Source organism: Aspergillus multicolor (assembly GCF_047715735.1).
Source record: "Aspergillus multicolor strain CBS 133.54 unplaced genomic scaffold BDW74scaffold_19, whole genome shotgun sequence".
NCBI lineage: Eukaryota > Fungi > Ascomycota > Eurotiomycetes > Eurotiales > Aspergillaceae > Aspergillus > Aspergillus multicolor.
In genome coordinates, this window is record NW_027395970.1 from 158,576 (window position 1) to 182,131 (window position 23,556).

General features: G+C 52.2%; 7 protein-coding genes across 7 annotated transcripts; 5 read left to right on the forward strand and 2 right to left on the reverse strand.

Annotated features, from left to right (window-relative positions):
* Window positions 1-168: 168 nt before the first annotated feature.
* Window positions 169-2,205, forward strand: BDW74DRAFT_156275 (lytic polysaccharide monooxygenase AA11 family protein). Its single transcript, XM_073724973.1, has one exon. The coding sequence runs from the start codon at window positions 565-567 to the stop codon at window positions 1,933-1,935; it is 1,371 nt and encodes a 456-aa protein (XP_073582109.1). The 5' UTR covers window positions 169-564; the 3' UTR covers window positions 1,936-2,205.
* Window positions 2,206-3,149: 944 nt separating this feature from the next.
* Window positions 3,150-3,856, forward strand: BDW74DRAFT_179800 (uncharacterized protein; the record flags this gene model as incomplete). The annotated part of the gene is made up of 4 exons (XM_073729552.1): window positions 3,150-3,243; window positions 3,316-3,390; window positions 3,443-3,544; window positions 3,600-3,856. 4 exons carry the CDS (start codon window positions 3,150-3,152, stop codon window positions 3,854-3,856), a joined length of 528 nt encoding a protein of 175 aa, XP_073582110.1.
* Window positions 3,857-4,156: 300 nt separating this feature from the next.
* BDW74DRAFT_179801 (uncharacterized protein) lies at window positions 4,157-4,783 on the reverse strand (the record flags this gene model as incomplete). The annotated part of the gene is made up of 1 exon (XM_073729553.1): window positions 4,157-4,783. One exon carries the CDS (start codon window positions 4,781-4,783, stop codon window positions 4,157-4,159), a length of 627 nt encoding a protein of 208 aa, XP_073582111.1.
* Window positions 4,784-5,674: 891 nt separating this feature from the next.
* On the forward strand, window positions 5,675-6,547 carry BDW74DRAFT_156279 (uncharacterized protein). The gene has a single exon (XM_073724974.1). It carries the CDS (start codon window positions 6,079-6,081, stop codon window positions 6,493-6,495), a length of 417 nt encoding a protein of 138 aa, XP_073582112.1. The 5' UTR covers window positions 5,675-6,078; the 3' UTR covers window positions 6,496-6,547.
* Window positions 6,548-7,601: 1,054 nt separating this feature from the next.
* BDW74DRAFT_179803 (metallophosphatase domain-containing protein) lies at window positions 7,602-9,813 on the reverse strand (the record flags this gene model as incomplete). Its single annotated transcript, XM_073729554.1, has 3 exons — window positions 7,602-8,215; window positions 8,942-9,448; window positions 9,510-9,813. 3 exons carry the CDS (start codon window positions 9,811-9,813, stop codon window positions 7,602-7,604), a joined length of 1,425 nt encoding a protein of 474 aa, XP_073582113.1.
* A 1,771-nt stretch (window positions 9,814-11,584) lies between these two features.
* On the forward strand, window positions 11,585-13,250 carry BDW74DRAFT_156282 (60S ribosomal protein uL4). The gene is made up of 3 exons (XM_073724975.1): window positions 11,585-11,747; window positions 11,860-11,954; window positions 12,021-13,250. Exons 1-3 carry the CDS (start codon window positions 11,638-11,640, stop codon window positions 12,932-12,934), a joined length of 1,119 nt encoding a protein of 372 aa, XP_073582114.1. The 5' UTR covers window positions 11,585-11,637; the 3' UTR covers window positions 12,935-13,250.
* A 6,923-nt stretch (window positions 13,251-20,173) lies between these two features.
* Window positions 20,174-23,232, forward strand: BDW74DRAFT_186061 (uncharacterized protein; the record flags this gene model as incomplete). The annotated part of the gene is made up of 4 exons (XM_073731185.1): window positions 20,174-21,147; window positions 21,205-21,299; window positions 21,339-22,120; window positions 22,192-23,232. The coding sequence occupies 4 exons, from the start codon at window positions 20,174-20,176 to the stop codon at window positions 23,230-23,232; spliced, it is 2,892 nt and encodes a 963-aa protein (XP_073582115.1).
* Window positions 23,233-23,556: the final 324 nt, after the last annotated feature.

Genomic DNA, 23,556 nt, shown 5'->3' on the forward strand with positions numbered 1-23,556 from the left:
TCCTTACGGCAGTTTTACCATACAGGCCTTTCCTGGTTGGTCAGCATTTTTCAGGCGGTCTCGGCACTAGCGCCCGAAGTGGCCTAGCGGATATCAAATGTGGTCGAATAGAACTTTGATGCTCCTTTGTTGCTCTTTGACCGACGCAAACTCCCGATGACTTGCAGTGGACCACAAATAAATGTGGGCTGTTTCATCTCTGCCGAGATGTATCCAGTCCGGATGCAACTCAGGGTCTTTGATGGCCACCGCGAAGCGCTGAGGTCGGTTGTGACCTTGGTCTGTGTGCCAGCGAGGGGAGCGAGATGGATATAAGAATCCCCCGGATGCCAGTGCTTCGATGTTCATTCCTTCTTCTCCCCATCGCGCTGGTCCGTTTCAGTCTTTCTTCCTTGAGCTTGTTCGACAGTTACTCAGGCTAGTTCCTGTTACATTCCTTTCAAGACACCTTTGGTGCATTTCAATCGTCTACCTATACATTCTGTTCGTCTGGTACGGTCAGAATATACACTCCTTCAACTGTCGAACAGTTATCAGCTATCCAGATCGTCCCTTTTACTCAAGATGTTCGCCAAATCTCTTGCGGCTGCTGCCATCTTTGGCTTCTCCCTTGTCAACGGTCATATGCTCATGACCAACCCTGTTCCTTATAGCAAGGATTCTTTGAACAACTCGCCCATCTTGGCAGACGGAAGCGACTTTCCTTGCAAGAATACTGATTACACCGTCTCCACGGAGAACCACTTGACAAAGGGCCAGCCCTTCAACATCGAGTTCCAAGGTAGTGCTACCCACGGTGGTGGCTCTTGCCAGATCAGTATCACCTCGGACCGAGCCCCTACAAAGGACACCAAGTGGAGCGTCATCCAATCGATTGAGGGTGGCTGCATGGATGAAAGCGAGGGAAACAGCAACCAGGGCAACGATGCGGGCATGAAGAGTGCCTTCTCGCCTAGCGTCACAATCCCCGACGACTTTGAGGACGGCCAGTATACTCTTGCCTGGACTTGGATCAACCGCATTGGCAACCGCGAGTTCTACATGAACTGTGCCCCTGTTACTCTGAGTGGAGGTTCTTCTTCGAAGAGATCGAAGGTGGCCACAGTCGAGAAGCGTGCCGGAGATTACCCTGATATGTTCATTGCTAATATCAATGGCTGCAAGACCAAGGACAACAAATCCCCTCGTTACCCTAATCCTGGCTCCAACCTCGTGTCTTACAACGAGGCGAACCTGATTCCCGAGAGTGAGGATGTATGCTACACCGGATCGCCTACCTGGGGAGACTCTGGCTTTAGCGACGGCACTAGCTCCGCGGAGCCTACCGTGGAAGGTGACTCTTCCGAAGCGTCTTCCACTCCAGCAGCTCCGACCGAGGCCGCTACAACCGAGACCACTCCCACTGAGACCACTCCCACCGAAGCGACTACTACCGGTTGGGACTCTGGCGATTGGGACTCTGGCGATTGGGACTCTAGCGATGAAGACTCTACCGAATGGGCTCCTACCGCTGCTGCCACTACGCCTGCGGTCAGCATTGGAGGAGCCGTCGCTGTGCCCGACTTCACTGGCGCACCCGCAGCTGCCCAGAACACTGAGCCCGCGGCCGTTGTTTCCACTCCTTCCTCGACCTTCCAGTCTGTTGCTGCACCAACCGCGGCGCCGACCTCGCCCAGCACTGGCTATACCTCCACTGCTGGCGCTCTTTCCGGCTCTTGCACCGACGAAGGCTCCTGGAACTGCATTGGAGGCTCATCCTTCCAGCGCTGCGCCAGCGGAACCTGGACGGATGTTCAGACCCTGGCTGGTGGTACCGAGTGCACACCCGGCCAGAACGTGAACTTTGCGGTCAAGGCTGTCAAGGTCAACTCTCGCATGCAGAAGGAAAAGCGTTCCCGCCGACGCCCCCACGGTCACATCAACATCCACTCGTAAATGACGTGTACGAGGTTTCATCCGCTGGCCGGGTGGAACCTTTCAACCCTCCTTTACGTGTGCCTACACTCGTTTCCACTCACTCACGACTGCTTATGCTGTGATGGACCCCTCTTACATTCGTTTCGTTTTGTGTACTTACCATTTCTGGCGGACGGCGGCGGATGTGTGATTTTTACTTGTCAGGTTGGATAAAAAATCTATATATGGCATTGGGTGCATTTAGGTAGATACCATCTCTTATCCAATCATACTCTCTTTCACGTTTCATCCTTTGAACTCTGCCCCGTGTCGGGCAATTCCTAGACACAGAACCACGGCAATTGATTATAGCACTGGTAACCTCAACACTGCTCGGGCCTCTCAACCACGTTAGGGCCCTACCCAAACAAACTAACCCCTGCTGCATTCCTTCAGGCATCCAGGCATGCCGCGGAACAATGTCAAATGCAGTTTAACCGCCGTACTGTGCCCTACAAGCCAATAGTCACTCACCAGCCACAAGGTAAGTCAAACCCGTCATGGCCGAATTTAGAACTTCCTTCCCGACATCTCACCGCTAATCTGTACACAGATCTGACTGCGTATCTGCGGTGTTTTCTGCATGCCGGCCGTTCCACGTCAGATGCCAGAATTAGCGCCGGCGCTTAGATGGGGCCAGTCAGGGTCCATCACAGCATGGTCTTGAAGTATGAGCGCTGGGATGCTGATTGCTTGGTAAACGAGGCTTATGAAACGATTTATAGATTGTTTCAGGCTATAGGTTTTGACGTTCTGCGTTCCAGGAATTGGGCAGCCTTAATGGTGCGGCCTGTGATGATCTGTAAACGGAATCTAGATATTTGGGCTGATTAGAAGGACAAACCATTACAATGCGTGATTCCGAGTCTCATGATACTGAAAATAAGCCATTTCTCCCAACATGAGATAGCACTGAATCTTTAAAGCACAGAACCGTTTGATTCTTGTAGCTGGAAGGAGCTCTCGATCTATAGTAAACGGCACGTGACCAGCCGGGGTGCCAGTAGCGTGCGCCAGTGAGCTTTTAACAACCATCTCACTTATAGAATGCAATCATCAATTCCACGCCAACAAACAAATATCTCATCTTCATATTATGCTGGGGACCTGCTATATTGACAAGAGAGCTGAGTTTGTGATGCAAGAACGGCCAGTGTCATCATCGTCATACACTGCCCAATGAAGCCGATGCCATGGAGCTACAATTTATCCAGGACAACCCCAATGGGATAGGCAGCTCGGACCGGCACCTCATCCGCTCCCACGTTATGCAAGGGAAGAATGCGTGTAAGTAGCGTCAATCTAACCAGAAGCAAAAACATGGGCCTTTGGTTGTTCTGTATGCTATACCGCGGCCAGTGCTCTTCAGCGATCTGTGCCTCACTACCTTCCCTCAAGAGCTCGACTCCAAGTCTAAGTCGCTCATGCATCGGTGTATGCTGTCTTTGTTCCTGTCATTATGTCGGGCCTGACATTAGAGCCGCAGGGTTCTTCGACATTAGCGATGTGCTATTTCCGCCGCAGTTCTGTGCCAAATTCGACATCGTCAAGTCGGTATGGGTGAACTGCATTCTAGCGGATGAAGCCTGTAAGTTGTCAGTCATCGCTGCCAGCCGACCATGGAGATTAACACCAAATTCTAGACTTCCATTGCACATTGGCGATATCCGCGCCCTACGTTGATTTCTACCGTCGGAAACCAGGAGTATCCACTAAAAATCTTCATTACATCTCTCAGGCATACGCGCTGGTCCAGCATGACAACAAGCTCGTGCCATATACGCTTCTGCACCTTTTCGCCCTCCTCATCGGTAATCCAAGTGGGCACCCAATACTCCTTGACCGTACATCCGGAAAGAAGCTTGCCGTGCCTCTGCTCGCCAACCACCAGCCCATGTAAGTAGGTGCAACTGCCCTCCTCTGCCGTCCGCGCCATTATGACACGGAGTGCTTCGTGCATAACTTTCGTGAAAGTTCTGGCGTCGCGACCTAGACCCGTGGTGCAGAGACCAGGCGCGACCATTGTGATAGCAACGCCGGTGCGCTCGAACGGGCAATGCGCTGCGAATTGCCGGACGACATATTCTTCAACGAGTTTGGTGAGGGCGTACCTCGACTACATGTCAGTCGCGATATGAGGCGAAGGTGAGACAAGCCTTACCTCGAATCCATGTGCGCCAGCTTTTGATCATTGAACCCATCAAACATGGCCCCCCTTGCGACTGTTGCTCTTATCCAGCTCGCTCTTGACAGTGTACCCCAGCACACTGACAATGAAAACAAGCGCAGGCTTGATGCCGAATATCGCCGCACACTCCCGCAACTTTGGCATCATGAGCACACCAAGGAAGACAGTGTTGACGACATTAACGAACATGCTCGTCTCAATGCCCTCGGACTGCGACCACGCGTCGAGGTATACCCCGTCATTACAGACGAATCCGTCGACCCGGCCGAGGTCTCCGCTGACTTCTTTCGCGAAAGTCTGCACAGAGGCGTAGGTTGACATGTCAGGTGGCGCACCTGCATATACAAAAGTGGTCAATGCTTCGTTGAAGCCGGCAATAGGCCATGCCCGTCTTACCTGGACAACGCCTTTACGCCCCGTCGTCTTCTCAATATCAGCCTTCGCCGCCTCCCCAGCCTTAAGGTTGCGCACAGCCAAAACGACGCATTGTGCCGATGTGGAGACAAGATGGCGAGCGGTCTCCAGCACCAGACTTGAGTTTCCGCCCGTGATGATGTACGTCTTGCCGATGCATGAGCGCTCGTCGACTAGGACCGGCAATTTCCGGTGTTGCTCGGCGGTTAGGCGCAGCATCACCATCTTGATCAGTGGTGTTCTAGTAGAACGTCAGGGGATGAGACAGTTGTGCAAGCACATCCGTTATACCTAGTGATACCCCTGCCCGGGTTGGGCAATGGTATAAATACGCAAAAGCTGAGCCGGAAATAGCGCAAAGGCCGTGAACGAAGCCATGATAACAGGTCGACATCTGGCTTTTGAAGGGGAATACCTTCATTATCTCCTATGTACGCCGTGTTTCGAGTCTATACTGATCAGCGAGCCTCTTCTCTGGAAGGCAGTCCCGGATGGACCAATAGGATATTGGCACCTTCTTTCGGATTAGCGTTGGTGGGCTCACCCTTCGAGGTTGGTTCGCACAACTCTCATTCACGCCAATCAGAGATGAGCATCTTCTCTGGGATCTATATTGGGCTCAGCGAGCGAGACGAGCGTGCTGGCTGGGCTGTGAGCCTGTTACCAGTGATGTATTTGAGTCGATGGAAGCCCGTGGCTCGAGACTTGCAGCTATTAAGGAAGCTAAGCGATGCCCTTCGCCAAAAGGCCACATAGGAAGCCAGGTGCACGGATGGCAGTTTGAGTTTGGCGGAGTTCGGCCCTGGAAGCTTATTCTGGTTCCTAGCGAAGACGGGCAGTTGATAATATTCAGTGGCAGTTACAGCCACGGACGGGCGTTCCGCGCCCATAGACCGGGTATAAGTCCCCTGCTCGATCTTCTTACCTGCCAGCCATCGCAGTTCACTGTCACCGGCGCTTAAATCATCAAGTATCACGATGCCCAACGCAGGGGATCTATACATCGACTCTTACGATGATTTCGTTAGATGCATCCTCTGTGGATGTGCCACGGCTGTCCCATCCTCGGCCCCAGTCTGGCTGGACACCGTTCGAGTCTATGAGTTGTTTTATCCTGCCAATCCAACCGACCACTCCATACTGATTAGCGGAAAATGTACCGTACATATTCCGGCGCTGTGCTGCTCTCCAAACCGTACTGTAAACGTTCTATGTATACCCCGGTAGCTGAAAATGGCAGGGGGGTATACTGGTACCGCGACCCCTGAAACACTGGGGAACTCGGCATTGTCCCAGTCCCCCATCGGGAGAGTTCTTCGTCGTGCATAATGACTGCTGGCTTTATGCCCGGAGATCGTTGCGTCAGAAGCTGGGCAAGAATCCGCACTTGCGAAACACATCCCTTAATCTGCGGGCCTTTTATGATCTGCTAAGGGATTTACCGCCTGCTAGGGGTATGTCTGTCTGCTATTACCTCCTATGTGAACCATGCGAGCCATTGTCCACAACTAACGCATGAGATGGTGCATGAAGATCCAGCATACTCAGACCCGGAGAATTACCACCCGTGCATATCTCAAACGGTAAATGCAATGCTTCGAAATGCAAAGGTATTCCCGGAGCCCTCTGCAAAGGTGAAGTGCAGTTTGGAAAATGGCCATAACCCAACGGATTTATTTTGCCAGCTGCCCCTTGAGACCCGTGAAGAGATCGCGATGGCAATGCCTATCCGGGCCTTCTTGAATCTCCGTCTTGTCTCACGAGCGATGAGCCCAGTCTTCCATGATAGCCACTTCTGGAGGTCTCGTTTCCAGGAAATAGGGGATCGATGGTTTATAGACACTAGTGCTTGCCATGTTGAGAAAAGTCAGGATATCGAGTGGCGGCTTCTATATCACGCTACATCATATACCGCAAATATGTTTGAGACCACCTAAAAGGTGTGGGAAGTGGTGCGCTGGATGAAAGATACCATTGCCGCGAACAAAAGCCTACGGCTACCACCATTGGCCTTTGCCGGGCGCGCCCTGCAACATTACCACAAAGACTCATCCGCCGAGGGAAGACGGATCGAAAGAGCGCAGGTCTTGCCAAATCTCACTGCGATCGGAGTCATGTTCATTACTCGCCATTCCATGGGCAAAGGCCCGAGACGGTTCGTTTCAGAGATCATCGCACTGGAGCTGATTACCGACGGTCCTCTATGCGATACTATAATTCTTGGCCGCACGAGGGAAGAAGCGGAGACACTTGCTCCCCTGGGGATAGAACGCAAATTGACCAAGTCCCTGAAGCGCGGCAAGAGGAAAAGGCAGCAGCAGCCGCTCGAATGCCCATTCATCGGCAAGATTGTTCGTATTATGTTAGACGCCACGGAATTCATGGGGTTTCGTATCAAATACTTCGACGAGAAGATCTCGTCTGTAGGCGCGTGGAGAAGAGGCGAGCGTAAGAGCTCGAGGGGGCCACCGACCTTTGACAAAGACGCCCCCAACAGCTGCTTGTTTGATATGGTCATGGAAGACGTGCTTGAGGTCGTTGCGACGTTCGGGGTCGGCTGTTGTCTCTTATTTTCCTTTGAGGATGCTAATGCGAGTGCAGGGTCAGACGTTGGTAGACTTGGGTATTAGAGGACATCGGGGCTTGCTTGAATGAGTTCCTTAAGTATTCAAAGACAATCCTTAGGGCTTCTTTCCCCGGCGTGGAATGTTCCTTAGCCGGTCCATTGCGAAGACGAGCATTGGATGAAATTCTCCCTAGCATTTATAGCTATAGGTTCGACTCCATCGACTAGGTAGAAGTCCCTCGATCACTCGATCACTACGTCGCCGCTTATAATAGTTTATGAATTAATTTGGGCTTCCGGGTCTTCGTAATATGTGGTGCATTGTATATATACAGATGAAAAAATATACAAACACTCTACACCCGCGATCCAAGGAGGATCCGGGCATCCTCAGCCCTAAGTATAGCGAATAACATCAAAAACTCCAATCCCTCCAGACAAGACCTCCCGGCCTCTCTCATATACTCCAGTTCTTTACTATTGAGCTCTGGCATGATTACCCCTACTCTCGCCATCTCCCCCCAACAGCCATCGAAGGTCGACAGCGTCTCCATCCTTCCAACGCTCCATCACCGTCATAGCCCTGAGCCTCAACAAGTCCGACATGGACGCAACTGAACCCTCGTGAAAGGGCTCCGCCACGTGGATCCGTTCGACGATGTCCTTGCCGTACTCGATCAGATCAATGCGGACTCGAAATCCTTGACTGGCGTCGAACGCGATCTTGCCGTCGGGCTCGATGGAGAAGTTTGGGGCGTCGCCGGCCGTCACACGCTCCCAGATGTCTGCGAGGACACTGGAAGGGGCCGCAACATCCAAGTCCTCTGTGTAGAACTCAGAGGAATGGGCAATGCTGGCCGCGCCACCAACCAAGACGATCTGGCGGCGCTGTTCAGGCCGGACAAGGCGGGTGATGGCTCGAAAGCACTCGGTGAGTGCTTGTCGTAGTGGCGCAGGGATGGGGCTGGACTTCGGCATGTCGGGGAGATATGAGGCGAGAGTAGTCGGCAGGGCCTCTAGGTACCACCGAACATACGCCGTTATTCTCGGTCCTCGTTTGACCTGAGGCTGGGCTGGGAATGAATTACTCACTGGATGTATATGAGAGAATAGCTTGGGGAGGGTCTGGGGCGGATCGGGTCAAGCGATATAGATTCGCTTTGGTGGATATCATATGTAAAAAAATGATATATGGCATTAGGGCTGCTGATTTACAGAACTATGACTATATGGACTCGGCGATATTTGGAATTCGACTTCCAAAGCACCTTCTGTGGTTGACCTACTTGAGAGCTCGCTGCGGAAGGAGGCCACATAGCCAGCGGCTCTTGCCCTATGTTGACTTCTATCGTCGGAGGCAGACTAACGCAAGGTAACTATGCGCCGGCACTGGAGCCCTTGAGGTACATAAAGGCGCTTGCTGTTGAATTTTGAATCCATTATAATGAGGCTTCATGTTAGAATAGCCTTGTGGAATGGCCTACTAATACTACTATAGATTAGTAATTTTGCCCTGTACTCTACAAGTTTAATGCCAAAAGGGGGAAACATATAAGGTCTGACTCTCGCCATGTCTTAAGGCTTATGGTACATATGCATGGCTTGTCCAGTCGGTATACTAGATTACTGGATAGAGGGAAACTACTCAAAAAGAATAAAGATGAAATCCGGAGAATTGGGCCGGGGTCAAATTTTTAGCTAGTATGATAAATAGATGACGCGTTCTGAGTTTGTATTACTAGAAGGGTATAACTAGACGGACGATGGAAGCTCGAGGTTAACAAGCCAAACCGGATGTGTTGGAAAGTCTTGATTACCCTCGATGGCGGCGTTAACAAACAAAGTGTGGGATTTATTGTTAAAGGGATACTCATCTCCAGGGCCATGACTTGTTTCGACGACACTCGTTTCAGGGTTGACTTGTGATAGTTTTCGTATCATTCTTGACTTCCCGTTGTCGATGTCGGTAAGATGGGAAGGTTTCTCGCTGATTTTCGGCCTCCAGCTAACAATCTTTGCACCCCAACCTAGGTGGACATGGCCGAAGCAATGCATGCGGGGACGAGCTCGGGCAACGGCCTCAAAGAGGCTTGGGCAACCGGCTCGTATTCCCGTGCCAGTGGTATCCATGATCCCCTTAGGCGGGCCGTGGGTGATAACAATGTCGACGTCATTCGGAACATCGAAGTTATGGCCCGTTGTCGGAGGGTATTGAAAACCCCAATTTCCGAAACCCCAGTCGCCGCCGAAGGACGGGGTATAAGGGCTGGCGTAGGCTTTCAGAGAAGCACCGTTTGCTAAAGAAAAGGCGTGGGTGCCTTCGTCTAGGAACATGATGCCGCTTCTCGGCTTGCTTGAATAACTTTCTGACTCCGCCGTAATCACCGTATTCCCTTTTGACGAGTTCTGGGTCGAGGGGCGGTCTTACCTCTGCGACTTTCTGGCGGAAAATGGGAATGTCCATGGTGAAGTCATGGTTGCCAGCGATTACGAGCTTGAGGGAGGCGTTGATGTTTTGGAGAAGGGTAATGACGGACTTGAATTCATCGATCTTTGCTCCGTCAGTCAGATCGCCGCAGTGAATAGCGACGTCTGCTTCGTACTTGGAATATTCACTAGGGACTGAGTCACCGTGAGTGTCAGAGATGACGAGAAAGCGAGTTTTGATGTCGGAGTATGAGTTCTCCATCGTAGAATGAGGAGTGGTACAAGCGATAAGATGAGGAGGTAGAAGAAGGAAGTAAGTATTGATAGAAGGAATGAGAAGGAGTATGAAGAGATGATGGAGTACAGATGGAAGTGGTGATGATTTTATGGAGAAAAACTCGACAAGAAGGCAGCACGACCCGAGTCGCCCGGAGTTCTTGGCCGTGCGACTGTGACTCACAACAAATTGTGGTTTGGAATTGGCCATGGCCAAACTACGGAGACATGTTCCAGAATGATGGTGTTCTTGATAGCTGCTGGGGTAATCCACGAAACCCCATCAGCTTATGATTATATCTTGATATCAAGTGTGAGGCAGTACTACGGAGGCAATATCTAGTCAAAGGGAGGCTTGTTTCATTCTATTAGATCCGGGCTCCAGTTGAGTTAGGCAGCTGGGATCGACGCCTTATCCGCTATGGAAAGCAGGCAAGCCATGCTAATTTTGAAGAATGCAAAAGAGTAACCATTTAGTAACCCCTATCGTAATGCCTTGACCTGTGATTTACGACTTTCACTCAAGAGCTCGACTCCAAGTCGATTGGCTTTTGCATTGGTGTATGCTGTCTTTGCTCTTGTCGTAAATGTTGACTCTGTGAACTAGCATCTAGACGGCATCCCGGTCTTGCAACTTACACCACGAGACCCGTTTGTTCAAAAGGGCAATTACTCTATACTGTAAGTTCGACCATGCGCAGTTTCAGGGTCGTATCTAGTACGATGAAAAGGGAAAAGACCATGTCCTGGACCTGAATAGTAGTTAACTGTGAGATTAAAGTAGGAACAATTATATACATCTTGTCTTTAGTCTTGGAAGCTAGTCCGTATACACCATCTGTTGGTATATAAGGACAGGCTATGAGCCCGGAATAGTCTCCAGTATCCCTAAGCCCGTTTGCATACAAACGGATGCATAATAGGTTAGAGCCTCCGATCGATACTCCCCTGTGTCCAAAACTATAAAACCCCGGTATCTAGATCCAAAAGAAGGACTAGTGTAAACCCCAAAGAAGAGGGTAATCCACCTTAACCCAAGAGTAAAACAGTGCTATATAAGCCAACCTTCTACGGGGTGTGTTGGTATATAAGGACAGGCTTCCCAGCCAATTGGTTTTTATGGCCCAGCGGTACAATGCGCTGACACCATCCATGTCCATATTCAAAAGATTCCTTCCTTCTGTATCATAGTCCGTGCATGGTCTCAAAGCTGCGTGACTGGACAGGTATTATCTATCCTATGCAGCCTAGATGGTGTACCGCCTGTGAGGGTACCATCTAAAGTGTCATTCACCAAGAATGCCAGACGTCGGACAAGACGGGATATGAAACAAAAAAGTACTCTGGTGAGCGGAATGAAGGGATTAGAGAGAGCCAGGCGACAGCATGCTCTGCCGCGATCGAGCACTGCAAGACACAGCTTGAAAGAGAGGACCTAGAGCGGAACTTGAATGTGAAATGGTTGCGCAGGTATTCTCGTAGAGACGGGGAAATATGCGGCGATCTGGGATAGTGCCAGCTACGTCTAAGGGTACTAAGATTAAGATTAATAGGCGATCCAGTGCATCATATCATCAAGCAATTCGAGGTAAAGAGTGAAGCCAAAGTTCAACGTTCTTGATAGCTGTTGGCGATGCCTGGGGTATCCACCCGCGGCGCCAAGCCACGCTGACCCAAAGCGGACAGGGCTTAGGGCATTCCCGCACAGACGGGCCGGAGAGCAAACTAAGCGAAAATTTCGATCACTTCGTGAGCGACTTCGATCCGCCCGCAACCTCGAAAGCCGACAACCAGCCTCACGTCGACAACAATGGCCTCTCGTCCTACCGTCTCTATCGCCTCCGGTGAGGGCAAGCCCACCGGGGCCACTGCCCCCCTGCCGGCTGTTTTCAACGCCCCCATCCGTCCTGATATCGTCCAGTATGTGCGACCTTTGTTTTCAGCGTGGGAGGAATGAGGAAAATACGATTGGAGATGGGGAAAAATTGGCGCAGCAAGGAGAGAAGAAATGGAACTGACGGTTGGATTATAGGCAGGTTCACACCGGTATGGCGAAGAACAAGAGACAGCCTTACGCTGTGAGCGAGAAGGCTGGTGAACAGACCTCCGCTGAGTCCTGGGGTACCGGTATGTTTGGATAAAAGGCACAATTGGACAACAAAGGCAGCGAATACTGATTCTTCCAACCCCCAGGCCGTGCTGTCGCTCGTATCCCCCGTGTCTCCGGTGGTGGTACTCACCGTGCTGGTCAGGCTGCGTTCGGTAACCAGTGCCGTTCCGGTCGCATGTTCGCTCCCACCAAGGTCTGGCGCAAGTGGCACCAGAAGGTCAACGTCGGCCAGCGCCGCTTCGCGACCGCCTCCGCCCTGGCTGCCTCCTCCGTCCCCTCTCTCCTCTTCGCCCGCGGCCACCGCATCGCCAACGTCCCCGAGGTCCCCCTCGTCGTCGACTCCAAGACCTTCGAGAACGCCGCCGTGACCAAGACCAAGGCCGCCGTTGCCCTCCTCCAGGCCCTCGGCGCCGGCTCTGAGCTCGTCAAGGTCTCTAAGTCCCGCAAGCTCCGCGCCGGTAAGGGTAAGCTCCGTGACCGCCGCTTCCGCCAGCGCCGCGGTCCCCTCGTCGTCTACAACCCCGAGGTTGACGGCAAGGAGCTCGTCCGTGCCTTCCGCAACATCCCCGGTGTTGAGACCTCCCCCGTCTTCAGCCTCAACCTCCTCCAGCTCGCCCCCGGTGGTCACCTCGGTCGCTTCATCGTCTGGACCTCCTCCGCCTTCGAGGCCCTCGACACCGTCTACGGCACCACCACCTCCCCCTCCGCCCTCAAGAAGGACTACCTCCTTCCCTCCAACCTCGTCGCCAACGCCGACCTGGCCCGCCTCATCAACTCTTCTGAAATCCAGTCCGTCCTCCGCGCCCCCAAGGGTGAGGCCCGCACCAAGCGCGTCAACGTCCAGAAGAAGAACCCCCTCCGCAACAAGCAGGTTATGCTCCGCCTTAACCCCTACGCTGCTGCGTTCTCCAAGGAGAAGCTCGGCCAGAAGGCTGCTGAGGGTGAGAAGCCTGCTCCTCTGGCTGACGGCTTCCTCAGCACTCTCCACGAGAACTAGAGGACGAGGTCACGCGCTTTCTCTCTTTCAAGGCTCATGTTGTTGATGGTTCGGGATTCGGTTTAAAAATGGTAGCAATAAGCAAATGAACGGATTTGCCAATACCCACTTTCGTCTTTTTATTTAGGTCTCACGTGTAATGGATATGTAATGATTCTCAAGAGCTGGCTGCTGGTGTCTTGTAGCTGTTACCCTCAATGCTCGAGTAGTGTCCACTCAGCACTGTCCGTATACTATAGACTTCTACTTAGCCTAGCCTCGGCAGCTACAATCCCTTGGCAGTGGATCCGGACCGTCAGACCCAGCCCTCTGCTTATTCATAACCCATCTCCGCTGCACAACTACGTAGCGCAGCCACCGGCCTCAGAATGATCGACTCGCCCTCAACGGCGCCGTTTCTAGACCAGGCGTCTGACCTGTGAGGTCGAGCAGTCTCTGGACTAACCTCGCAAGAGTATCTGCGTTCGGTTTAGCTCCAACGAACTATAGCACTAGATCTCTATAACCAAATGTCTCATATTTCAACCGGCGACTTATAAATGGACAACGTGGAGCTGCTAATGCTATACCACCCCATAATATTCCTACGCTACCTACCCCGTAGCTTATCTTCTCCAGTCCTCTGTCCAGTGTCAACTCGGCCGTATGTAACTGCTGAGCGCTCATCATGACTATGACGTCCCATGCACACCGGCGACCTTGGTCTCGGAATGTCGGGCGTTACATCCATATTGTTCGGCCAGGTCAGAGGCTCGATGGCAACTAGCGCTGATTGTGGCCCGGAGGGAACTGGACGTCAGAAGCAATTCTCCCGGGTGGCGATATATGTCGGAAGTCCTGATGATACCTAAGCCAGTTATTTGCTGAGGTGTCCGGAAATGGACATTAAGGCTGTCGTCCGGATGGCGCCTTTGTGCCCAGTTCCTTTCGGGGTTATAACAGCCGAGTGAGTATGAGGAAGTGGCATGCTACTGAAGGGGCATATTTTACAGCTTGAGCGGCTTGGAGAACCGGAAAGCAACCGGGCACTCCGTAGAGGTTCCTGTTCGGACCACCCAAGCCGCATCTTTGTCCCTTTTGAGCAGGTAGGAAGCCAGGCACACCGCTTCTCGATACGAGGGCGCATAATACCTGTATCTAGGATGAGAATAGCGTCAAGCCTTTTCCTCATGGCTAACCGGCTTCGACTTGAAGTGCGAACTGCGGGCGTTGAGAACAATGGACAAAGACTTGTTTTTCCCGTGCCCTACGCTGGAAATATTGTATCAGTTATTCTGGCTGACCTCAAGTAGCACCTGCAACGTTTGGAAGACCATTCAAGTTGCCTTTGCTGGATAGATTGAGATGTAAGCTGTAGCGAAGAACAGTGCCATATCTCTCTTTGTCGAGCGACTGCTTGCCTAGAAGATCTAGATTCGAAACCTTCCAGCCAGTGGGGCCTGTACTCAAACAATGGATATTATCATGTTAATGCATGATCCACCGCTCAACTCGCCTCTCAAAGTCTAGGCAGATTTTGTAATGCACTAAAACTAGCTTGGGCCTAAACCACGGAGTAGGGCATTCATACCGAGAGCGAATCGGTGTAGGTGTAGCGCACAAATTTCCCGGACGGCTATTACCGATTGTAGGCCGGTTGGGAGGTAACGTCGCCGAATTGTTGAATTTGAGCTGCAAAACGCCTCGTATATTGCTTCGTAGCGGATATTTGATGGGTCTTCGCGGAGAAGCGGCAGTACTCGAGAAAATGTATAGCTGAGCAATTATGTAGCATCGACTGGATCGACGGGAATCTTAGAACTAATGAGAGTCGTATCCGTCTCCGTGCGTCGGGCAGGAGTAGTCGCTGTACGACTTCGAAGACGTACCCTGCGTGTTGTGCTTGGTACGTTGTACATGCACCCTATACAACGAATATTAACCCATAGTCAATCTTCAAACAGCAAGCAATATGCTGTCAACGAGATAAAGACCTTCGCAAGTCAGCAAGGACGAGTTCGACGAGGGGCGGACCGGTGGATTGCCTCGGCTGTGTGTGTCCTTTAATGCACACAAGTACCACCACAGGAATGGGTTGTTGTGAAGGACTGACGTCCAAAATTCCGAGCGAATCCGAGGCTCAAAGGACGTACGGAGTATGAGCCTAGCGGCGAAGGAGTACCGTCTAGCTCCACCCGGTACTTGGTAGGATCAGAGCCCGTGCATAGCCCGTTCGTGCGGCATGAGGGAATTGTGAACCGCCCCTGGGCCTAGTATATTAAAAGTCAAGTCTCCAAGAATAAATCCGACGCCCACAAACTATCGGCGCATAAGCGCTTACACTAGCCCTTGGGGCCATAAAATGAGACGACTGAAAACTACTTACCAAAGGATTCCACCCGCCGTCTCAAAGTGCCAATCCGATCAACGTCTGGCCATGATCTGAAGACGAAAATCCTGGGTGTATGCCATACTGACTCATGCAGGACAGGGTTGAGATTGTGCCGGTACACTTTCCCCGTCAGAAAGTGCCTTAAAAATTGCTCAATTCCCTGCGGCTATTGATTCATGTCGATTCGCCCCGTATGGTGCCATGTAGATGCCAGCGATGTTGAGCAATATTCCGTACATCATACGTGAAGAAAGAGTCCCGTAGAGGTGCGTCCTCTGTGTGTCTTTCCACTCGTTATACTGGAGACCGCCGTGTGGTGATGGATAGAACGACCGACGATATCGAGGCCTAAATAATCTTTCTTAGCTATATGTCCCCTAATTGCTAGAGAAGGAGAAGGAAACATGAATTGAAGGTAAAGTGACTATACACTTACTGCCGATCACAAAAGACGAGCTGCGCGCCTTTCTCTGACATCAGTTAGTCTCGTATCCGTGATGCCAGGTACAGTATCATGGAGACCTACAAGGACTAGGTGACTGATGCTTATGGGCAATTTCTTGTTTAGTAAGGTGATAATGACTCGGCATTTTGCTGCGAGCCGCCCATAGCTCTTCCGAAGCCTAGCCATGGCAAGCACCCCAGTTGGATGCATCTCGTTCAAGGAAGAGCGAGCAGAATGGGGGACTGAAGAGTCAATTGCTGTAAAGGGCTCACCGGTAACAAGCAGGGGTTGTTTGACGGCGAAGGCAGGGGTGGGGGATGATTCTTGCACATCAAGCGAGGACCAACTTTTGAGAAAGATGGAGGAGGCTGTTTGTCGCTGTACCTAGATGGAAGGCACGTGAGGGTCTGGAGCTTGCCATCTCAAGCAACACTGAATTCAACAACCCCGTCGTCAACTGTCCGGGATCGCAATTAAGGCTGCCCAATGCTACTAGAGATGAATTCCGAGTGGCATTGCTCCCCTTGGCTTGTTGCCTTCTCAGTTCGAAGATCCGGTCGTACAGACAGGGACCATGCATGACCAACCTCTCAGATTTCCCCTCCAGCACTTTGTCGCGCATGCGGCCCAGCGGGAACCTACAGCGCAGTCAGCCAGCATTCCCTTGCAGCGCCATGGCTACCGACCAAAGACCGGTCGAGCATTGAATTTCGCGTGTTGTGGAGGTTGACGATGTGGTCCCGAAGCAATCTTTCACAGTACTAGATCCTTGACTCAAAGTCCAAAAGGTCAGTGATCTACATACTAGCACCCTAAGATCCTGGCCCTGCTAGGTGAGCTTTCGGGGGCCAGGCGGTATCTTGCTGCTTTAGTCTCTTGTTCCCGCTGCTGCAGACTTCCTCTGGTCCAATTTTTTAGCGTCGCTAACGAGCCAGTGCCTTGAGTACAGGAATTACCGAGTTGACTCGCTATTTTTGTTTGCTCCTCGGAGTTGCAGAGACCAAGGGTCTACTGAGATTAAACCGTCCCATGGCATAGCATCTTCTCGATCGGAGTTGAGCTAGGGGTCAACGAGGGCAGGACGGACGCCGTTGGCGCTAGGGCGCAACGCCGCAAACCAAGGGCACAGCGGCCCCGGGGCGGTTTACTCGATTCTTGCGCCTGTCAGCACGATAGCGGAGACCTTGGCCTCCGCGTTGCTTACAGGAATAATCCCGGCTGCAGGAAAGGACGGCTAATTGGAGTGAACAGTACTTTGTGACAATGATCAAGATCATAGTTCACCAAGATTTGCTCATCTTTATACCTCCGTACCGGGCCTAGGTCCGAGCGGGGACGTGGGAAAGCTGAAGGAATCATGGCGCAGGATGCTCGACCTAGTCTGCTCCTGTGATTTGTCGATTGGTCCCGACAGGGCTCTCGCGAGGTCAAGTAATCTCGCTATGCTCCGTACGCACGGATAAATTGGATCTAAACTTCCATCGCGCCAATGGCCTTCCGCACGGAGATTTTTCTATTCTTTCGCTGGAGCGATGGCGACTCTGGACAGACTGGCACATGCCATTTTTGGAGATAGTAGTAGTCCACCCGGAGAGGATTCTGATTCCTGACTCAATGCTACCGAAAGAAGCGCAAATTATCGGCAAACAAAGGGGTGGTATATGGGGCCAAGATGGAAACAAAGAGCTGCTAATAATAATATAATAACAAGACCGCAGATCTGATCGCCAGGGCTCAAGACTCAATCCGGTAGGCCAGCAGCAGAGAATTGGCCGTCAACGAGTCGTGAAACCGGAAGTTGGTCTCACCATCCCAACTGTAGAGTAGACTACGTGCAGGAGCCGACCACGGGTGTTTCCCCTTAGCGCAGCCATCCCCGCGAACGACCATGACGAACTGCGAAACAAAGCTAGTCTCACTCTCAAGACCTCGTTTGTGATTATTATTGTCTGCTTGCGGTGATATTCAAAGAAACAGATACTGATACCCACTCTCTTGAAGCTCCCAGGGGTTAGATAACGAATCCTACCTGCGCAAGTGCCAGCTGGTCAAAGTTTACTTTCGATCAATACACCGCCAACCCTCTGACAATGGAAGACCACCAAAGAGCAGTCCGGGAGAGCAATCTCTTGGTCCCGATGGCCTGAGTAAGAAGCAATGACTCCGCAAATGATTGGTATGGATGAATTCCTGTCAATGCGCGCAGGAAGGCCAGGGCCATACCTACTGATGATCGACCGATGGGCTTAGCGGGTGAAACAAATGAAAAGGAGCTCAAACATCACGGGGGCATCCGCCATTCTGACATTTAGACAAGACCAGACAAGGTTATTTTCAAATGCCGTCCCGAGGATGCATCCGTCCCAAGTCTGGTCAGATGGAGATGGAAGGATCGTTTGAAACGCCGTCAAAAAATCCTTGTTGCGGGGCGCAGGTGCAGGTGCAGGTGGACCCCAGGCCAGCCAAGTCCGAACGGAAATGGAAGAGTAGGCCAGAAAAAGCAACGAGAAAGGGTAACGGTGAGCGGCAGATCAGTGAATTATTCAGTCCAGTACTAGACGCTCAAAGCTGGGCGCAGGGCCAACTGGCGTGGCTCAAGCAAAACATAACATCTGGTGGTGGATCTACATCAGGGTGGAGTCCGTATCTCGGTAGGGGAGTGTCCGAAAGAAAGTAAATGATCCATAGTCGAAACACGATGAGTCGGAATCAGCCCTGGACAGCGCTGTCACGGGCATGGATGGGATGGGAGCATATCGTACGCCGTCAGTCAACCTGCTCGATCCTGCTCGTCCGTCTCCAGTCTCGACTCGAGCTCCTCTCCCTCTCCGCTTCTCCCTCACCACCACCACACCACTCGCTCGCTCTCCGTTTTCTCTCCCCCCAGCTGTTGTTTCTTGATTCAGTTTCTTGTCCTTCAAGCCTAGTTCGCCGAGCGTTTCTTAGTCGGTCCGTCCCACTTGTGTGTTCTCCGCGCTCCCCCTGTCTTCTGCAGGGTTCTTGTACCAGGGCATCCATATCCCAGCGTCAAAGGCGACACCGAACCTGGCCTTCATTCCCCGCGTCCAAGCCCTCACGCAATATACCAGTCGCAGCCCTGACAGCGAATCGCTGATCGGCGGTCTGGCCCTTGTTCCGTCAAGATTTCGTCGCCGGCATGACATCCGTCCCAGCATTCATTGTTCGTCTCCGTTAGCGGCTGCAGCAACCTGGCCGGCATCAGACCTTCTGGTCCAATAAGGTACGTACAAGCGGCTCCTGACTGTTGGTTTTGTGTTTCCCCTGTGAGAGTACATTACTCAAGCCGAACAAGGGGACCAGGAGAGAAGAAACGCAAATTAATGGGTGTAATTATAGAAACTATCCACCTTCTAACCACCCTGGAGTGGTATTCGCCTCTTGTTGCATTTGGATGTGGAGGCTACATCTGGTCGACAAACGGGCGTCTCTCTTTTTTGCCTCTCGTGTTCATGGCCCCCAAGGCTTTCCACCCGCTCTTTCTCTGACACTGCATTGCAAGCTGCAGCCCCAAAGCTACTACCCTTCTTTGTCATCAGAATCTTGCACAAACCATTTGCTTCGTGACTTGGCCATTTGCGGCTTGGAGCCAATCACGACTGTTGGTCCAGCTGGAGTTCATACCAATCTGGATAGACATCCGTTGCTGAAAGGTCTCTGAGGACTTCGGCTGGGATCCTGCAGTAACCAACCTTGCAGTGGGAATCTCGTCCCGAGAAAGAAACTAAGAAGAACGAGTTTCAGGGCCGTTTGCGCCATGAGTGTCCACCTCTAGATCTCACTCATGTCCCCACTGCGGCCCACTCACGCTCGTCTATCCTATTCCTAGCGTACGGGAGGTTCCAGCAATCCGCGTGGCAACGGTCTATCCTCTTGTGGAATTTCTTTTCATTGGTCTTATTGAGGACGACGCCCCTATCCGGTATCACGTTCTGTCCCTGCGCCGGATTATATACCGAGCCTTGACCTGGGGGGCTTTTCTTATCTCCAAGCCGGATCCAAGGCCTTGACCCGACTACCTGGATTGCAGCCTGTCACTTGCGTTCCACCCCATCCTTTTTGCAGTCCTTACTTTGTTAATGGTCTCAACGTCACAAAGATCCTGCAGAGTCAAGCCTACCAAGAAAAAGCAAGGTGTGTACTCCCTTGATCTGGTAACCCCACAGGTTGTGTCCACAAATTTGTCTACATCAGTGACTAACCTTGCGCCTTGTACGCAGTTTACCTCAGGTCTGATTAGGTCTTATTTCACGACTTCCACTCATTCATACTGGATGCTTCAAGCCTTCTGGTAGAGTCAATAGCGACTCTTGCCCCCGGCGGCGCGTTCCTTCCCGTTCGTTAGAGGGTTCGGCAGTACGAAGACGGCATTTGTCCTACACGAGACGAACCGAACCGAACCGCCATGTCATCGGCCTACTATATTGGACCCTTCGGGCGTATGTTACCTGTTGCCGATGGGCCCGCGGAGCAAGAACCGGATCGTCCAGCTAACCTATCAGTTTCGGGATCCCATCCATACCAACTTCCACCTCCTCGTACTTCGGCACCATTACAGTTTGGAACAGACCCTTTTCTGCGTCCACGAAACCGGGGCGAACGGGTAGATGAGGGAGAGGGACCTTCCGGCTACTCGAGGAGTTCTGGATATCAGCAGCCACAGCCGAGCGAGCAACTCCCCTCTGTCAGTCAGCTTCTTACGCCCGCCGCGCAGTCAAGCCGATCGCCGTCACCCTATAATCCAAGTGCATTTGGACTCTACTTGACACCAAACGACACTGGAGAGTCCCCCGAACGGTTACGTTATAATGCAACAAGCACACCCCGACCGCAGGCGCGCGCAGCAGGCCTTTACGAAGCGTCTAGAACGCATCCCGAAGTGACAACCTCGCCGCGGCCTCGGAATCTACCTCCCATATCTCACATCTCTACGCACGCAGCTGGCAACGATGTCCCTAGGTACTTGGGAAACAGCTCGAACTCATTCCAATCTCGACAGCCTGCTTGTTTCTATGGTTTTAATGAGGAAGTCAACGACAGGAACACCGTGACAGTCGCTTCGCCCAGTCCAGCCGATTCGACCCACCCCAATGCTACTGGTAAAACAGCAAAGCCTCAAGTGCGCCAGCACGTCGTGGATGAACGTTATATTGAAGGTGAAGGTCTTTGTTATATATATGCCGACGGCTCGCATTGCCCTAAGAGTATTGACGGCATGCCGGTTAACGCCAATTGGGGCATTACGAAAGCTGGCAAGCCACGAAAACGACTAGCCCAGGCATGCCTTACATGTCGAGAAAAGAAGATAAAATGCCACCCAAACCTGCCCAAGTGCGACCAGTGCCAAAAATCTGGGAGGGAATGCAGATTCGAGAGTGCGTAAGTATTTGACCAATGAAGTTGAAGTTACGCACCGAGATCCTGACTTCGTACTAGGCCTCGTGGTCACCGCGCAGCGTCCAGGGCGACGCAGTTTGCAAGGAAATATGATATAAGAGATAATGCTGCAGTGGGGAATCCTAACAATGCAGGTACCTCCAGTTCACTATACTCTGTTGCGAGGGCTCCAGGAAGCTCTACCTCTCTCCCAGAAACCAATTCGCAGTCTCCCATATCTGATGATTCAATGCTTACGCCTTCTGCTGTGGATAGCCACCTTGATAACCTTAACGATCTTGACCATCAACAAGCAGCAAGGCTGCGATACCCTCCTGTCGGACATGGACATATTCCGCGGCATTCGATGAGCAGTGCCGCCAGTTCAGTTTCCACGGACTATGCGGAGATATTGACGGAGATCAAGGACCTAGACGCCCATGATCCACTGGCGGCTGACTGGAAAGCAGGCCCTTATGCGATCGACCCAGAATCTGCAACTCACTATACGGAAATGTACTTCACATACGTGAACGACCGCTTATATTATATGTTCCCTAGAAGACGATTTCTTCTGTGGCTCAAATCATACCATACAAAGTCGCTTGCTGATAACATGCTCCTTTACTGCATGATGTCTTTGGGCTCTGTCTTCTCGGACCGCCCCGACAAACTGGCAGTGATGAAGAGGTTCTCCCGTACTGCGAGATACGCACTCGAGCATAGCCAGCACAATCTGTCCTTGCAGCTTGCGCAAAGCCGTATCATAATCAGCCTTTGGTACTACGCAGTTGGCGCGCTGGTGAAATCGTGGGATGCTGCTGGCGCCGCAGTGCGGACAGTATGTGGCTTGCGGTATAATGTCGAATTGGGCGGAGTCGTTGTAGAGCAAACGCAGCCCTGCGAATACGGCCTACATCCCCAAGCGCTGATTGAATGCCGCCGACGGACCTTCTGGATCGCTTTCTTGACTGATGTGGGTGGCCTCCACCTCTACCCGCTTCCCTTCGGTTTCGCTATAGCCCTAACTAACCAACGGCATTCTAGCGCCTCTCATGCTTCTACGCCCCATCAACAACCTTCATTTCCTCCCAAACTGCCTTCCTCCGTCTCCCATGCCGCGAAGAAATCTACGAAGCCCAAGAATACACCACAGTCCCATTCTTCCAAACATTCCTCAACCAAGTCCCCTCGCACTCCCACGAACTCTCCAACCTAAGCCCCATGGCCCTCCTCATCGACGTAATCTCAATATGGGGCGACGTCTCCGATCACGTCTTCCGTCTCTCCTTAATCCCCGCAGACTCCTACAACAAACTCTTCGAAGACTTCTACTCCTCCATCGTCCACCGCTCCGACCAGTGGCTTTCGCGCCTCCCAACGCACCTAACATTCACAGCCACAAACCTTGAGCGCAGCATCCAAGCCCGCAAAGCAGACCCCTTCATCTCATTCCACCTTCTATACCACGCCGCCCTTCTAAAACTCAATCGGTACGCCCGCGCCACCATCCTACGACCAGGAATGGCAAAGCAGTACGTCCACACAGCCCGCAACCACGCAGCCGAGATCCTCCGCACCGCACTGGCCCTCGAACGCTACGCCTCCGATTCCAACGTCTCGCCCCTAACAGCGGAGCCAACGCCGAAGATAGGCTCGCTCCTCCTCGACCCCTTCGTAGGCTACGTGATCCTCTCCGCAGTTGACGTCCTCAGCGCCGGCGGGCTGATCGCCGATCTCCCCGAGTGCATCAACCTAATTCGCGGTGGGCTTGATCTCGTTCGCGAACTCGCCTGCTTCTGGGGCAGCGCGAAGCCGCTCGTATCGCTTGTCGAGGCGCGGATCGAGGCGCTAATGGAGGCGCATCATGCAGTAACGTATCAGCAAGGCAAGGTCGCGTTCCTCCTCGACGGGCCGTCACTCGATAGCCAGGTGCAGAACGGCGTGCAGAAGCAGGATTCCTCGGGTAATGAAGATCTTTTGTATGGAGGCTTGTCGCGTGAGCAGCTGTTTCTGGCGTTTGGGGTTGGCGCGGCGGATGTGTCGTTTTCACTGAGTAATGTTGTTTGGGTTCGAGGGAGGACTTAGGGTGTGTTGGTGTTGTCTGAGGCGATCTGGTGCGCCGCCGGATACGTATTGGTTACTGTTAATGTATTGAGCTAGATGAGGATGATGCGTTGGAAGTGTCATGCTATGGGTGTATGCTTTCCGTATGATTTCGGCAGGCCCGGACGGAATGCGAATGGCCTGGTGGCCATGATGATGCCAATGCGAAGCGGACATAAGTTCCTACTGAACTGTATAATTATAACTTACTACGAATTAAGGATATATAGGAGTTAAAGCAAGTGTGATCTATACTGGCATATCGCATCCATTTCCATCGGCGAACCACCTGACACCGCTCTGGTT